This window comes from Lissotriton vulgaris, chromosome 12 (assembly GCF_964263255.1).
Source record: "Lissotriton vulgaris chromosome 12, aLisVul1.2, whole genome shotgun sequence".
NCBI classification, from domain to species: domain Eukaryota; kingdom Metazoa; phylum Chordata; class Amphibia; order Caudata; family Salamandridae; genus Lissotriton; species Lissotriton vulgaris.
In genome coordinates this window covers 39,967,012-39,983,007 of record NC_141700.1, presented here as the reverse complement: position 1 = coordinate 39,983,007, position 15,996 = coordinate 39,967,012, and the positions used below count along the sequence as shown (strand labels likewise).

Sequence of the window (15,996 nt, the reverse complement as noted above, 5' to 3'; positions counted from 1 at the left end):
TTCACCAGAGCCCAATTGTTCTAAAACTGCATTTGCATTTTTATTAAAAGGAGATTCACAGTTGAGAGATAGAACCTTCTTCACAGAAAACGTATAAATATTATATCTCTCACCATGCGTTAACTTCGGAATACGATGACATAAAATGGAATCCATAGATGGCGGTCACAAAAAGGAGAATGTTGGCTTACGGACAAGGTCATTACAAGTAACACAGACTCCACCTTTTGAGCGAGACCCTTTATGTATTCAACAAGTTTCCAAAGCCCAAATACTAGATGGTGGAATAATGCACAGCAACTAAGACAGTAGCTACGTACCCATCAAATTATTTCTTGGCTTGAAATGTTGTGCCTTATCCTGCCATTTAGTTGAGAGGGCCAGAACAAGTTTCCTTTAGTTTCGACAGGAGGTGGCGTCGATATGACTCATTATGACGCTGCCTTAAGCCAACAATGCCCACATATGTGGCCTCCCTTTTTGATGAATTTTTCCGGCTCAGCTGTGAACTAGCGATCTGCGGGGAAAACTTCAGCCCTCAACTCTAGGGGCGCTAGGTTTCATGATGAGGTCGTTTGGGGAGGAACCTGGGGAACACATTTCGCCAGACATCGAAGAGTAATTTTTTCCATGTGTCCTCGGCCAGGCGGGAGCAGAGCTACCAATGTCAGAGATGGGTTTCGATGATGACCATTTTATGGCAGAAGACACTCGGGGAAACATTATGGTCTGTCAGTGGTCGCAGAGATTACCGCTTATGAAACATTTATGTTTCAATCTCTACCCATGATTCTGGGAGCAATAAATCTCCGCCTTTTCCCCAAGATTGCCAAAGAACACTCCTGCTTACTACTGTTTCTTGCAACAACTTGGGGCGTGCCCCGTGCCACGTGTTGCTTACGACTCGTCTAATAGGTTCTGCATCTTTCTTGCTGAGCTTCCTTCACAACTCAGGCCAATCAGCCATTTTATTATTGTGCTGGAGGCGCTCTGAACTTTTCCAGCAATCGTACATCATAGCCCAGGTTCACTGAGCCCACCCCTCAGTTGTAAAAAACATGATAAATACAGCCCAACCACAGTCTTGCACAGTAGCAAATTGTTCATCTGGTTCTGCTATCCATACAGGAAATAAAAACGAAATAAACTGATAATTTGTTGCAGTAAAAATATTTTTTTTAGGGTAGAATGGCGCTTTTCTTCAAGCGATAACGGTGAGCAGCAACAAAACACACAATTTTAGAAACAGTCTGACTTACAAAGGTGACGAGGTAACGCAATACATGGGGAAAAGGCTGAGCGATGGGACGTGTTGCCGTACCATAGCATTGTTTCTGTTACCATCTCTCCGTTGACTCCACATGGTGAAAGAAACATTTATGAAATAATCATTTTGTTGGAAAAGGCCACTACCATTCATTTACCTTCCTCCAACATTTCCTGTTGTCTTTCGATTCACTATTTCTTAATTTCCATTTTTTATCTTTCACCTTAGGAGTACACATAATATTAACAATTTGGAGTTCTCTCGCTCACTGCAAGTAATTTAATTTTGCATTCTACTGTATTCGGGATACGTGCAATTTCTCTCTACGGTAACATGTGAAGCAGGTGATTTCTCGGCCGGTTCTCAAATTTAAGGGCCAGGCCAGATTTTCATGACAACTCAGTAAGAGACCCTCTTGCGTGTATAAATGTAAATTGGAATCCTTCACACAGTCTTTGTGTAGCCGGAAAACATGGTGTGACTGCGGTCTTCGAGGACCAGAGTTCGAAAGCTGTGATGTCAAGAATTTTTCGAATCTGGGCAGGAGGAAACCTGAAAACCCTCAAGTGTCCTTTACCATGATAATCTGCAAGGTTAATGATGGATTGGGGGCAATGGTGGCTTGGTTGGCAAACACAGACAAGGGCGGAGAGCATGATTTAGTTAACAGAAGGTTTTGCTTTTCTGGCGTTCCCAACATAAGTCTCAGAACTTGGGCAGAAAGGAGTTTTGGGCCTGCCCCTCACGAACATCAGAAGACTGAAGGACACGTTCTAATTGTAAGTTATTATGAGATGGCCACAGCCGTGGTTCCTTAAGATGATTCCTTTGCTTACATTCCAACAGTGGGCTCAAACCCTTCTTCGGGCAGAAGGCTGCTAAGCAACAAACCCTCTCCAGAATGTTTACTATTATTCTGTATGCCTTCGACCTTCTCAAACCAAACACCTCGAAGTCGTAGAATCATCTGAAATGAAAAGAAAAGGGTGATGCAATCGAGAGGAGACTCCAGGTTGCCTACCTGGGAATAAACACCACGTTGTGAAGGTAATTCTCAAAGGCTTTCCGGAAGCGCGAATCTTCCTGCTCCTTCTGTATCTGTAACTCTGTTTTGGGACACGCGCAGCACTCGGAATGACAATCTTCGCTTTCGCTCCGATTGTTTTTGTGGGGATCCTCAGGCTCTTTGTCGGGAGACCATACCCTGGAAGGCACTTTTAACCCTGGTGAGAAAATAAAATTAAACTGATCAAATATACAAAAAAGGTAAAATCCAGTCATTATAAATGTTTTCTTGGGTCTATCGCGGGGAAAGGGGCTACCATCAGCGTTCATCTCACATCAGATGAAAAATTAGACCATCAATTACACCAGACAAGAAAAACACCACGGCTTTGCAGCTGTTTGGGTCGCTTACAAGGTGTCCAAGTGGTTGCAAACTGGGAAGGACAGAAGATAAGCCACTGCAACCATTTTGTTTCAGAAGAAGCAATAACTGGAGATGTTACGATTCAAAGTGGTTGCTGAACAGATTGTAAGAAGGTCGGTGAAGATTTCTTTCAGGGTGTTTTGTATCAGAAGGACACAGCCACCTCCTTCACACTAAAGCTACAGTTCTTCAGATCTACCCACCGCTACATTCGAGAGGAGCCAGGCAGCACCCACCAGGGTCTTGTCTCCATAGGCACAAACACAATAAAACAACGAGCACAGGACACTTCAACTCCACTCCCAACTTTACACAGAAGACAACCACACAGCACTGCGCACACACACCAAAACTGTCAGGCAGTACCATACGTCAACATGCACACAAGTGACCAGGACAAAACCAAAGAAAAGCCTATTCAACTTCCCCACCCTGGCGCTGGTGGACAATAAAGCAGGTCACGGTTGAGCCAGCGGACGCCCTTGTATTTTTATTACCATTTATCATCGTGGGATAGCGAGTGAGAGGGCTCTTATTTATGTGCTGCAACTCTGTGTCTATCATGCCAGGGGGACACTGGGGCACAGTCGTGGCCTGCCTTATCCTAGTCCACCAGCAGTAGTACCATGAGGCGAGTCGCTTCACTAAACACTGGTATACCAGGGCCAGAGCCTGGAAAGAAATTTGTCAAGTGGACGACCACCCTATGACGCCTCAAAGATGTGAAAAAACATGATATTGACGAACTGTATCACCAGCGGCGGTTCCCCCACTATGGTGGAGAAGTGTTGCGACCTACCCCCAAAAAACTCCTGTTGAGTCTTGGGGGCGGGCCCTTGAGGGTGACAGCACTGAGCGGGGTGGTATGTGCACTCCCTTCACTGCGCATGATGGTTTGGCTGGCCGTCTCAGGCCGGCCAAACCATCATGGGCAGTGACAGCTCTTTCCAATCCCAGCTGCATTGCTGGAGAGAGCAGGCACAGGCTCCCAGTCTAGCCTGGAGCGCTAATCGAGTGCACTCAGGCCAATCTTGAAGCTGCTCTCATGTGACAGCAGCTTCAGGATTGGTCGCAGGGAATTCGCGGAGCCTGTGCCGAAAAGGAGGAGCAGAGGGGCGCGAAGCGGCCAGCTGAAGGTAACTTTAAAAATTTTTTTTTTTATTTAGACCACCCCTCCCTTTGCGACCCTATGCCCCCTCTCACCCCGCCCGACTACCTTACCACTCATCAACAAACACCGGCCGCTATAGTGTATCATACTGGAAAGAAATGGATAGCAGAAACCTAGTTCGCAGTGGACAGCCACTCTCGCCAGCCTGCCAAACACAAGTGGTGCTGATGGTCACTGACGATGTAATACTCTGAACAACAATTTCTCATTAAGAATGTGTATATTTACAACAATTCTTGGCTACATTGACAGATGGACATACCTTCCAAGTTTTCAGTTTGGTTATGTGTGACATTCCCGCGTAGTCTTCGTTTGTTCTAATCAAATGACAGACTAATGCACCTTACTGCACAGACCTGTAACACAGAGGCTCAGGACTGGGATACATCTACTCTGCCAACCTGGAAGGAGGGGGGTGTGGCAGCATCTTAAAGCACATGAAAAGTAGACAGCATAAGCATGTTGTGGCATGCCTTAGCAACTTCTTCCACGCCAATGTGCTACAGTCTCACCCCAACCAATGATCGAACAATCAGAACCTTCATATCTCACCCAAAACACCCAAACTCCATCAAGACTATAGTCTTTTGACCCACTTGACTAGGGTCACTCAAACTCTTTTCCATCTTATGATCAGAAATGGCCCCTCCATCCAGGAATGCACAGTTCCCATAAAGAATTGCCTCTTGGTACTGTAAGAGAAGTCCTAACCCCGCCTCTCAGACACTGTACAGAAGGAGATTTTCCTGATTTTGCATCAACGCCTACATCTGCCTGTTTTGCATTTTGTATACACAGAAGGTTTCAGTTGTTTTGTGTTCTTGTGTACATGTCTCTGGGCTTTACACTCACAATGTCTACAGCTCCCATCAAATACTCCAAACCGGGAACAACATGAAGGATTAGATATTGAGACAACAAACAGCAAAATATTTTTCAGGGCCAACAATATTTTCACTAGTGTAATGAGACTTGTTTTTAAACTATGAACTTTAGCAGATGCATCATCCAAGAATTCGAGGATCTGTTGACTGATGGCTAAGAGTTTACAATGGACCCAGAATCTGGGATTAAAACATTATGATGAAAATAAATACTGGGGAAGAGGTTAGACTGAGCCTTTGGTTTGTCTTCAGAGTTCGAATGATATAGGGCCAGATGTAGGTAAATTCAATGTTACGAGTCCATAATAGTGATTTTACCAAATCGCTATTAAGTACTCGCAAAATTGAATGTAGGTATGAATCGCAAAAATATTTGCGATTCCTTGATATTCATTGCATGCGAATCGCAAATTGAGATTCCCAATCAAGGAATACCATCCCGTTTATTCCTATGGGCCAAGAGGCCAATAGGAATGTATAGGACTTGCGCCCGCACTTTGCGAGTAACCAAGAGGCACTAGCAAATTGCCAAGGGTGCAAGGGTTCCGAAAGGACAACCTGTTTCACCCCTGAAATGTGGATGTGTTTTACTGCTTGATGATATTTTAAAAATGTATTTTTGTAAGATTTGAATTAATCAAACAAATAAACTTGACTAGTGGAGGTGTGCACATGTGGCGCACATACATGCCCTGAGTGCATGAATGTGTGCCACATGGCACTTTTAAAAAAGCAAAAAAGTGAGTTTTTAAAGGAAATCGCTTATTACCACCAACTTGAAGTTGGTGGTAATTAGCGATTCCTTAAGGCTACAGTGCCCTTTCTTTTGTGCTACTTACATTGCATTTAAGGAATCGAAATTTGCGATTCCTTAAATGCAATCACAAAATAGGGAATCGCAATTTTTGCAATTCCTTATTTTGCGAGTAGGTTTAATCTTACCTACATTGCTCAAAGCCAAATTGCGATTGCCGAGGCTGAAATTATGCGAATTTCTGCAGTTGCGGTCACCATTTACCTTCCTACTATTGGCCCATAGTTCTGTATGGGATGCCTCTCTAGTTCATATTAAAAAAATGCAAAAAAAACCTGAATTTCTCTTCACCTACATCAGATGTCGGGCACAGCACCATCCTTACGTAAACCTTATTTGCTTAAAATCTAGAGCAGGTAAACACTCACCTTTGTGACAGTAGTCGAGCTCGTACAGCTCGCTGTCCTCGAGCTGTTGATACCAGTAGACCAGGTAGTAGGTCACGTTACCGTTCGGCTCGGAGGGCGACTTCCATTTCAAAATTATTTCCGAGGAAGAATTGGAAATGGATATGGGATCTATTGGAACAGACGGAACTGCAACGCAAAAGGAAAATTGCATTTGTAGAAATAGTAAAAAGATTTCAAGCAACATAAATGGACAAACCATGCATGGGTGCAATACAATTTTCAACCAGTGTCACAAGCGTCATTTGTGCCGACCAAAGCAAAAATTGCTTTTGTGCAAGTTCTGGACTATTCGAATTATCTTTATTCATAGGTTTATCGGTGAAAATGTTGTTTCAAAGTTGGACTTCATCGGCACAAAGTTTGTAAAGCTCTGGGATAGATTTCTTGAATGTAGATTTCCTTACAAGGTTTCTATGCAATGGGATAAGAGCACTGACGACCTGGAGGGATGTGAGCAGCTCTCGTGGGATACTTTTAACCCTTCATTGATATATAATCGTAGGGATATGACTGACCTACAGAGATATGACAGAGGAAAAAATGGATTTATACCTTAAGGCAGCAAAGGACCGTCTGAGCACTACAAGATACAACAAACACACCCCTCAGATGCACAACACCACAAACATCTTACTAGGTCGCAACAGCTTAACTTTCACCACAACTTAAACAAACACACTCCACCAGGGGTGTGTGTTCTTGTACGGACTCCTGACGAATACCGAGCTAGGGGTGCGGATGGCCATGTCCGCTAAATAAGGGGGTCGGGTGAGAGGATCATGAAGCCGAGTTAGGGCGTAGGTGTAAACAAACAGTTATTACCAACAGTGGCTTCAATATAATTGGCATTACGAGGGCCGGCCACACCCTACTAATATAGGCCTGAATCTGCCCCGGTCCTAAACAAGCTAAAATGATCGGTCATTGAATGCATGCCGACTGAGCCGTTACCAAAGCAGCTAAGTGATACAGTGGAAATGCAAAGAGCACTCCGAATATGCCCAACCGGTTGCACAACCATTCTACCTGCTGTGTAGTTCCTATAAAAAGTATACAGGATCTGCGTGTTTAGACAACATACACTGGAGGATTGGTGTCAGACGAACGCCTACCGGCTATGTTGGCCCTTTTTGTACCAACTAGCTCACTGTGCCACTAGAATCTCCTCTTACCAAGGAGAAAAAAGTTCTTGGCAACCATTGAATAGGACAACCCTGATCCCCCAGGACGGTGGAAACAAAATCCTAGCTTTCGCTCTGTCACTCGTGCTTACTTAGTCTGTCTCAGAGAGATACACCGAATAAACAGGCTAGCCGTTTTAAATAAGCATTTATTGAACAGTTGCTATTCTGGTGTAGAATAGATGTGCTCCAACAACCTTTAGACAGTATAAGATATAAATGATTAACAGTACTATAAAGTTAAATGGATGGTACCATCTTACTATAATCATGACTACAGTCAAGTATATAAAACACATGATAAAAGATGCATACTGCTACGATGCCTCCCTAACTAGATGTACCCGAGTGTACGTAGCATGGGTGTAGGTGTTAAGCCAAGAAATTGTCTATGATTTAGTCAACCCCATTAGGTGAAATGTGAGACTGTGGGACCACGTCTTGGTCTCGAGTTGGACACCCCGCGAGGGATGTTACACCACTGCGAGCTGGAGTATATGCATGCAGGAACCGCAACATCTCTGATCCGTGTGTCGGCCGAGAAGTCTCATCCTTCTCTAACTATCTTAGCAAGATGTGATATATTCATACCCATAAGTCTCCCCAGGAGTCCTACCTTGCTGTATTACTGTGTTGGCCTAAGGATGACGTTAGGCATGAACTTTATACATAGACTTTATACAGGAGATGGTAGTCCTGCTGTGTTTCCAAGAATCCTCATTCATAATGCATGAGATTTCGAATTAGGGAAAACCTGCGTTCTCAATGCAGTGTAATATCTAGGTAAATGGTCAGTCCCTGTAAATCCTGACAAGTGAAATGTAGGGAGAGAATATCGGTGATGGGTAACATCTTTACCGAAGCTTATATTGTGGTACCTATATGGAATATAGCATACCCACCTCCTTTGCATCCTGGAGTCTCCTGAGGTAGCAGTCTGTATGGCCAGGTTGCACTCTTTCAAAAACAGCTCCAAAACAAGTGAAACATGCACCCCATAAAAACACATTCACAGTTGTAAATGGCTGCTCACCCGTCTCATTGGTCCTGATGTAAATGATTTTGCTTTTCGCTCCATACGTCCTGCGTTCGTCAGAATGGGTGACCAGTGTTTTCACGAAGATGGCGTACTGTGTCCAAGGTTTCAAGTTACGCATTAAATACCCAGGCTGGGCTTGTGTGCTCTTTGGGTCAGTGGTACGCGCTGGTGGGTCGATATCCACCACTGTCCAGCTATTGGATCCGCAAGCGTCCTGTCCATCAAACTCAGTCACGTCTTCATTCGGGCTGTTGAGAAAAGAGGAGAGGGGCATATGAGCCTGAAAAGCAGTCATTTCTTCGGTATAATGCATAGAGGAGGGGCTGGTGTTTCCTTAACCAATACAAGAAACCCAATATTTATCATGCCAGAAGCTGAAATATTGACAGGGGTGTGGCATGGGATACAGACACAAGTATGGTGACTGTAGAGGATGTAATGTTGTGGTGATTATGTCAGTAGTATGCTCGGGAGAAAAAAATGAGAAGCTTGGCGCATCTTAAACTCCCTTCAGTCTCCTTAAAGTGCCTTACTGCACACAACTAATTTCTAGGATTAAAAGAGATAAGGAGCATAGCCATAAAAGTAGAATCACAAACTGATCGAAAAAGGAAAATCCCAAACAAATTGTAAGGCTGAAATTCTGTTTATATGAAGTAAAGCAATCTAGTATTGAAGCAAACATTTATTATACCCGCACTTTAAGAGATTTCAGAACAGTGGTTATAAACGTGAACGGTCAACAAAAGTGGTTCTTTACTTCACTAACATTTAGTTAAAAGTAATAAAAGGATGATTACATTTTGCAATGTAGAAGAAAAAGGTTAAAACAAAGCAAAAATCAAGTTGATACTTGTTATTAATTAAACTAAAAAGTGGATACTAATTTTGCTTGTTTTACATTTAGTACAATTTGGAAATGAGTCAAAATTATGGTTACTTTGAAGTAGAATATGCAAAATAGGGAAATGGAAATAGTCTTGTTAAACCAGAAAAAATATCAATCGTTTTTTTTCTTTTGTTACTTTTTTTGCAACTAAGCACTATCCTCTGTTTTGACATAGGTCAAAAAATTGGAATAACTAATGAAACTATACTTTAAAAATGAATTGTTTTGTTAAGTGATAAAATGTAACAAAGCTGGAATCGGCTACAAGTTGTGTGTGAAATGGGTCTTTCAGAAGCCAGTTGTTCTGAGGGTGATCTGCATCTCTGAAAGCTAGAAAAAAATGGCAAAAATATTTTTTAGGGTGAAGTCTTGAAGACTGGCACATGGTGCAAGCATGCACTGGTGATGCTCGTCTTTAATGGGCACTACTCAACCCTCAAATGGGCAGTCGTTCTTCTAGGGGCACAAAGTGGCCTGCACAGACGCTCATTGGAGCTTTTGTCTTACATCTCGACGGGGGGCACTTTTTCTCAGGGTGCCAACAACTATGGGGTGAGGATTCAAAGTATGCATTGAGGGGCAGAGAGCAAAGAAAATGCCGGACCCACACGAGAATATGGAGAACCTATGGGGCGGGCATACTGTGAAGGGGCAAGTGCCCAATGGGTGAAGAGCGAGAAACTTGGGAAGGCAAGTGAGGAGGGTGTTGAGGGAAAAATCAAAACTTAGTATTCAAATATTGATCACTCCAAGTGCTGGAACCTGCAAGTCTGCCCAGACTGCTGATGTGGATCAAGAATTTGAGAGACCACACTACTGCCCATTTGCTAAAGCTTTCTGGCAGGCTGCAGACGGGAACCCGTATGGTAGTTTTGAAAAGATTTCCAGCACAAACCATATCAACAAAGAGCATACAGTACATAAGTAGCTAGAAACAAAATAAATGGAAACATAATGGGTGATAACATCCCAAATGAAAGAATGACTTTACATCTAATTCTTACAAGAACATCAGCGGTCCAGAGATGTTATCAGTAACGATGTAGGTGAATGGGCATCAGATTGCAAGAAGAGCGTCAGTCAAAGAGAGCATTCAAGGCCATAATGTTAAGTAGTAAGAAGTATTACATATCCTCTTTCAACGCTTTGTTGCTGACATTGGTTCTAATTGCTAAGCTTCTCCAGATCAAGCTTGTTCGAGTGTGCGCACTATATACGTGTCACATCTGTGATGATGGAAACTTACAAAAAAGCTTCCACAGATGGCACTTGGTCGAACCCAGACGCTCACTTACGCTTCCTTGTAGAAGAGCATGAATCCCAGCAGGTCGCGATAGTCGGAAGGCCAGTAAGGGCTCCACCTCAACATGACCTTGTCGAAAGAGGTCCTTATGGAGGTGAACTTCAGCTCCTCATCTTCACCTGGGGGGAGAAACAAAGAGTTACATCTGTAGAAGTACAACTGAGCCCAGGGGCACAAAGGCACAGAAGATAGGATTTTTTCCCCTTTTAAATCCTTCGATATCGCAGGATCTTAGGCGGGTTTAGAGTAAGAGTCGAAACCATTGCTAGTCCTCTCTAGTCTCAGCCAGCTAAAACCTCAATGCCTGCTGAAAGTGCGATTTGATCTCCATCACAACTACAGTTGTGATACAGAGACCCTCAGTTCTGATGAAGGTTATAGCATGGGCACGGTGCAACAGGGAGAGGCGAGAAGACTTAGAAGGAGAAAATAGGTATGACCGGAAGGTAACACAAAGAGACAATGCAGCAGGACACGAATGGTGGATGCAAGGCAAGAAAGGAGAATAAAGAACATAACAAGGAGATTTGATACCAGAGGCTGGGGTCTAAATTAGTAAAAGGAGATGTCAACAAGAGGAGTACAAAACAAAAAAAAGACACAAACAGAAAGGTAAAGGAAGGATGCAAAACAATAAACAGGCAATAGCAAGAAATAAAAAAGATGCTGGTGTAGGAGCAGACATGAATAAAAAATATGAGCAGCAAACAGAAGACAGTGCGGTTCATTTAAGAAATCAAGGAGGGGAAAGATACACAAAGAATATTAAAAGACATAAAAGTTCAAGTATAGCTTTTCAGATGATTTTGTATGGGGTGCAAAAAAAAGTACGAAACTGGCAGCAATTTTTGGGAGAATTGCTATGGAATTAGCCCAGTGAAAAGTATTTTGATTAAATGTATGAGTTGGAAGTGCACATAAGCAGAACATCAGCTGTGGTGAGAAGTACAAAACATTACAAAGCGTGTGGCGACACAGTACTCTTTGCTCGAGCCAACCTATCCTGTTTAGTTAATATTGCTTTGTGGGCAGACAATCCTGTAAATCATTTAAACTGGTGACACATGTAAAACTACAACAAAGTATAACTATGCGACTGCAGTAAACAGGCTTCGAAAAACGAACGCGCGACTTCTGGAGCGAGACCAAGGGACGGAGGCCCTTGGAACCACCTAGAGCAGTCCGTTTCTGTCATGGCCTCCCCAAAGCTGCCTAGCTCTGCTGTGTCCACTACGCAGCCTGCGTAAATCACCAGCTCCTCACCTGCTGTAACAAAAGCCACCGACAACTTGTTTCAGTTACCGGTGAGCAAGTGAACAGGCAACAGTGTGGGAGGAGTGGTGCTGTGGGGTTTGCCTGCAGAACTAGAAGACCTGGTTAGGAATCCCAGCCTCGCTAAAACAATGTACTGTGTGACCCTAGGCAGGTCACTTTACAGATGTGAACCACAGTTCCCATTATCACAACCTAGAAGTCTTTAAAAGTAAAACTGGTGAACTAGCATTGAAAACCATGCATATTTAGGCAGATTAAAAATAAGATATTGGCCATAGACAGGTTCACGAGTCGGTATTTTGGCCCTTAGCAGTAGTAACACCTCAAATGCAGCCACTCGACAAAAAAACATTACTGGAACCTCCTGCAAAACAGTATTGACAATTTTCAGTGGCCTCAAGATGTGGGTCTTTCCAGGTTAGTTCTTTTCAAGGTACAAGTCATATTTCCTGATTATGAGATAAGCGAGGGGTTGAGAGGAAGCTCTCGACAGTGCAGACTGCGACAGCTCACATGCCTACACACAGCTCTCACCTCGCTTCAAGTGTGTTACACTCACTTTCCAAAATTTGCACCTTGACTTTAGTACTACATGCAGGCGAAGTGACCTGTAGTGCCTGTAGTGTGTAATACGGCCCCGCGTGGGCTGCAGGCGAAGTGACCTGTAGTGGGTAATACGGCCCCGCGCGAGCTGGGCGTCTAGTACTGGGGGATTGACACACCGTCAGAGCCAATGACTGACACGTTGACAATCTTCACAGCACAGCCACCTTCTACTGGAACTGAAAAGTTTGTATGTTTATAGCTTGGATTATTTATTTGTCTTTTTAATTTTCTTGTTAATGCTTGATTTATAAGATTAGCACGATGTTTAGAGTTATTTAACAAAGCTTCAAAGTAAATCAAGGCTCCTTCAAAGGACTTAGGTGGGACTCTGGTATCTTTCACTTCCGCAATCTTTGAAAGACCCGGACACTCCTGGGCACACTATTGGGTAGTAGGCTTACTGTTAAATTAAATGTTAGCTTTTTTTTGTTTATTTAAACACAATAAAGCATCAAGGGGGGTGCTTTTTGCTCGAAATAAATGTACTTTCCTGCCCGAACATCCCGCTGCAAACCTCAATCTCGGGTGTAACTGGATACAGAGGGTGAGCTGCCTGTTGTCAGCCATGCCCAAAATGCACTTTGGCCTTCTCTTTCCAAATTCTGCCTTGTCAAAACATCAGCCATTTCACTCTTGCTTGTCTCGCCAAACGTGAAGGGTGAAAAGCTTCATTTAATCTTACCCGGTGGTAATTTGGGTAGCATTTCAGCCCAACATATTTTTGCTCTCTACAGACAAGGGCGAACCACATGGAATTCAACCTTCTCCAATAGAAACAGTCCAGCCTGAATTGCTAAGCTGTAACCCCGCTGAAGAGGAACAGAGGGCAACCCATCCAGTTTCAGCCTTGCTGGGCCTCATCAGTGAAGACCAACCAGAGTCCTATAATACAGATCTTGAGCACCACTTGTGGGCGTGTCCATTGCACTTATGGTGGCTCACTAAAAACAGAAGACAGACTAGGGAATGCTTGTATTAACCTGACTCACAAGTAATTATACCGGGACACATTCCAGTGTTTCTAATTTTTTTTTTTTTTTGCAGCTCATCGTGCCGCTAAAGGGTCAATGGGCCTGGGGATATTTTTCTCACATCTTTTATACAATTTTCTCAAAAATTAGAGTGTATCTCAGTACACTGTGAGGTAAGCCTGTGGTCACCAACGAATGAATACGCTTTCTTTCGCACTGATCGCGGTTTGTGCGCTCTCGCTCTAAAGTCAGAATCCCGCCACTGCTTCTTGTATTTGTATATTAATTCAAACACCCCGAATTCCCCAAGTGAGCACTTATTACCACTTTATAAAATTGCTGAATAAATATAAATGCAAAATGGAATGAAACGCACAGGAATGCACACACTGCATCACATGTTGGAAAAGGTCATCTTGTTGGTCTTGCTGTGCAGTGAGGCACCACAAATAGGGAAATGAAAGAGAATAAGGAGGAGGTTTCCAGGGTGAATAGTGATCCCGGCTCCCTCCTAAGATGCTATTCCCTTCAAAGAGCTGGGGATGGGTTACTTTCAGCGGGGAAGTTGCTGGCCAATGAGGTGTCCTCTTGCAAGTGCAGGGAATGCAAGAGCGGAAATGGTTTACAACGATGTCCTCGCTACAGCTACATTGTAACTGATGCAGTACATATTATTCAATTGGAGCCTAATCTGTATTCTTTTTAGTAACAAATTGACTACGCCCACTAGATCTCCCTGCAGGTCGGAAATGTTACTCAGGGTAGTCTGTAGCTTGAAGTTCTACGTACAAGAAGCTTGGTCGCCGTTAGTCTTGGAAGCGATGTTGTTGCTCTCCTGCCGGTCCTTGGTTCCGGTAATCTGTTCCATTTTGTGGATTTCAGCCAAGCAGAGCTTGGGGTTGTAGTGAAAGAAGAGGTTTCCCTGCATTATCGTCATCCGGTGTTTGCTCCAGTCCCAGAGTTGCCGCAGGTTCTGGTTATCCAGAGCGTAGAAGGAGTAGTTCCTGAAAAGAGAGAGATAAGATAACTGTGGTCAGCATACAACAAACTCCACTAGAGGCAGGAACCACGCAGTGATTCAAACCAGTGGTTGATCTATTGTGTAGCGGAGTCAGACATATCCCAACCAACTTTTCAGCGAGACCGGTCCGATAGAAGATCTTTCAGTCTTCTTATATGCGCGTCCACCACTGGGACAGATTCCTAGAATCGAAGCCCATGTAGACGCCAAATGCCATGACCACAAAATGATTAGATCTAACTTGTACAAATAAAGACTGTAAGTGGCCCTAAGGTGAGACCACCCCATTGGCTCCCTGTGAGAACTGAAACTTAATGCAAATGCAAATTGAGATAAATACTGAAATAGTGTCGCATTTTTAGTATTCTCTCCACAAGTGCCTGTAAAGTCTATGTTATTTTTATTGCTGCATTTGGCAAATCAGTGGGATTTGGGGATGCATTAAACCCCGCACCCCCCAACACCCTAAAGATTGTGAGCTGAGGATCTCGTACTACAGGTTATAAACTAAATAAATAAATGCTCCACTATATTAGACCCTTGAAGCTGCATTGCTAAAAACTGCAATGATGCTTCAATAAAACACTTCAATAATATAAACAAAAATAATGGTGCAACTGTAGCTGCTTTCTGATAATGTAGACAAGTCGAAAGAAGAAGTTGTCTTTTTGGGGGGGAATGCCCAGACCAACCGGCTGGTGGCAACATTCATGAGACAAACTCAATAAGGTGTACTAAGGTTGACAACAGTACTTTTTTACATATATATATATATATATATTTTTTTTTAATCAGTCCCCTTTTTGAATGTAAAAGAGTTCTCTCTAGAAACGTCTAAAAGCGTGTACATATGAGAAGAAAAACACCAACTGTGTTGTGTCCTCTGGTGCTTGTGTCAACTGTGTCCAGTACAGGACCCAGAGTACTCAAATATGCTTATTTCCAGAATATCCACTTAGGAAAATATTTACATTTAAAAAAGCAGTCAATTTATAAAAACAAATGTAGCAAAATACAGTTTGGAATCAAAAAAACACTTCCAGAAATTGCACAGGGTTGTATCGTAATGTCTAGAAATAGGCCTAAAAAATGCCAAGACTTGATTTACCTAACATAAATTATACGTTCCTTCGATCTTTTTTGTTGCTGCTATGGGTCTGCCATCAAATGTCAGACTGCAGGCACTATTTTGTAAAAACCTTGTAATGTTGACGTGACGCAATGTGACAGGCACCGAGATCACTCTAAGGAAGAAATTATTGAGGTCACGTCTTTGGAGAAGGATGGATTGGAAGCGGGGTGACTGCGTTCTCAGAGTGGAGTCGCAAAAGATTACGATACTGGATTTACAGTGCCGGGTAGCGGGCACTAAGGCTATATTCTGTTTGACGTATCGACCCCGGAGAGGGCAGTGTACATGGTGGCGCAAGATGGCCAGAGTTCGTCAGCCTGAAATTCTGTAGTCATTTTGCCTTTAATGCTGAAGGCGCTTAAGAGGCGCCCTATGGAGGTTAACAAAAGGCACTGTCCAAAGATGTGCCAAGCCTACCCGCTACCTGTGTGCCCTCTCTAAACCATCACAGGATGCGGCTTCCATCCCACTGCCGGCAACTAGTCAAGCTCAGGGTTGACCCAGGGTTCACGCTCTGATGTATCGAATGCAGACCTTAAGCGGGATGTAAGGACAAGTGCCGCCATTCAAAGAATATCCGCTGTTCACAAAACGCCTTCTGTGG

General features: G+C 43.4%; 1 protein-coding gene across 2 annotated transcripts in view; it reads right to left on the bottom strand.

Annotated features, from left to right (window-relative positions):
• The window catches only part of INSR (insulin receptor), a 310,896-nt gene that overhangs the window by 42,186 nt on the left and 252,714 nt on the right, over window positions 1-15,996 (bottom strand). For both annotated transcript variants that reach the window (XM_086946970.1, XM_086946971.1), the window contains exons 6-10: window positions 14,029-14,243; window positions 10,380-10,506; window positions 8,190-8,443; window positions 5,934-6,101; window positions 2,289-2,490 (exon numbers count right to left, since the gene is read on the bottom strand). In XM_086946970.1, the coding sequence (XP_086803096.1) occupies window positions 2,289-2,490; window positions 5,934-6,101; window positions 8,190-8,443; window positions 10,380-10,506; window positions 14,029-14,243 (966 nt within the window). The remainder of the gene's footprint in view (window positions 1-2,288; window positions 2,491-5,933; window positions 6,102-8,189; window positions 8,444-10,379; window positions 10,507-14,028; window positions 14,244-15,996) is intronic.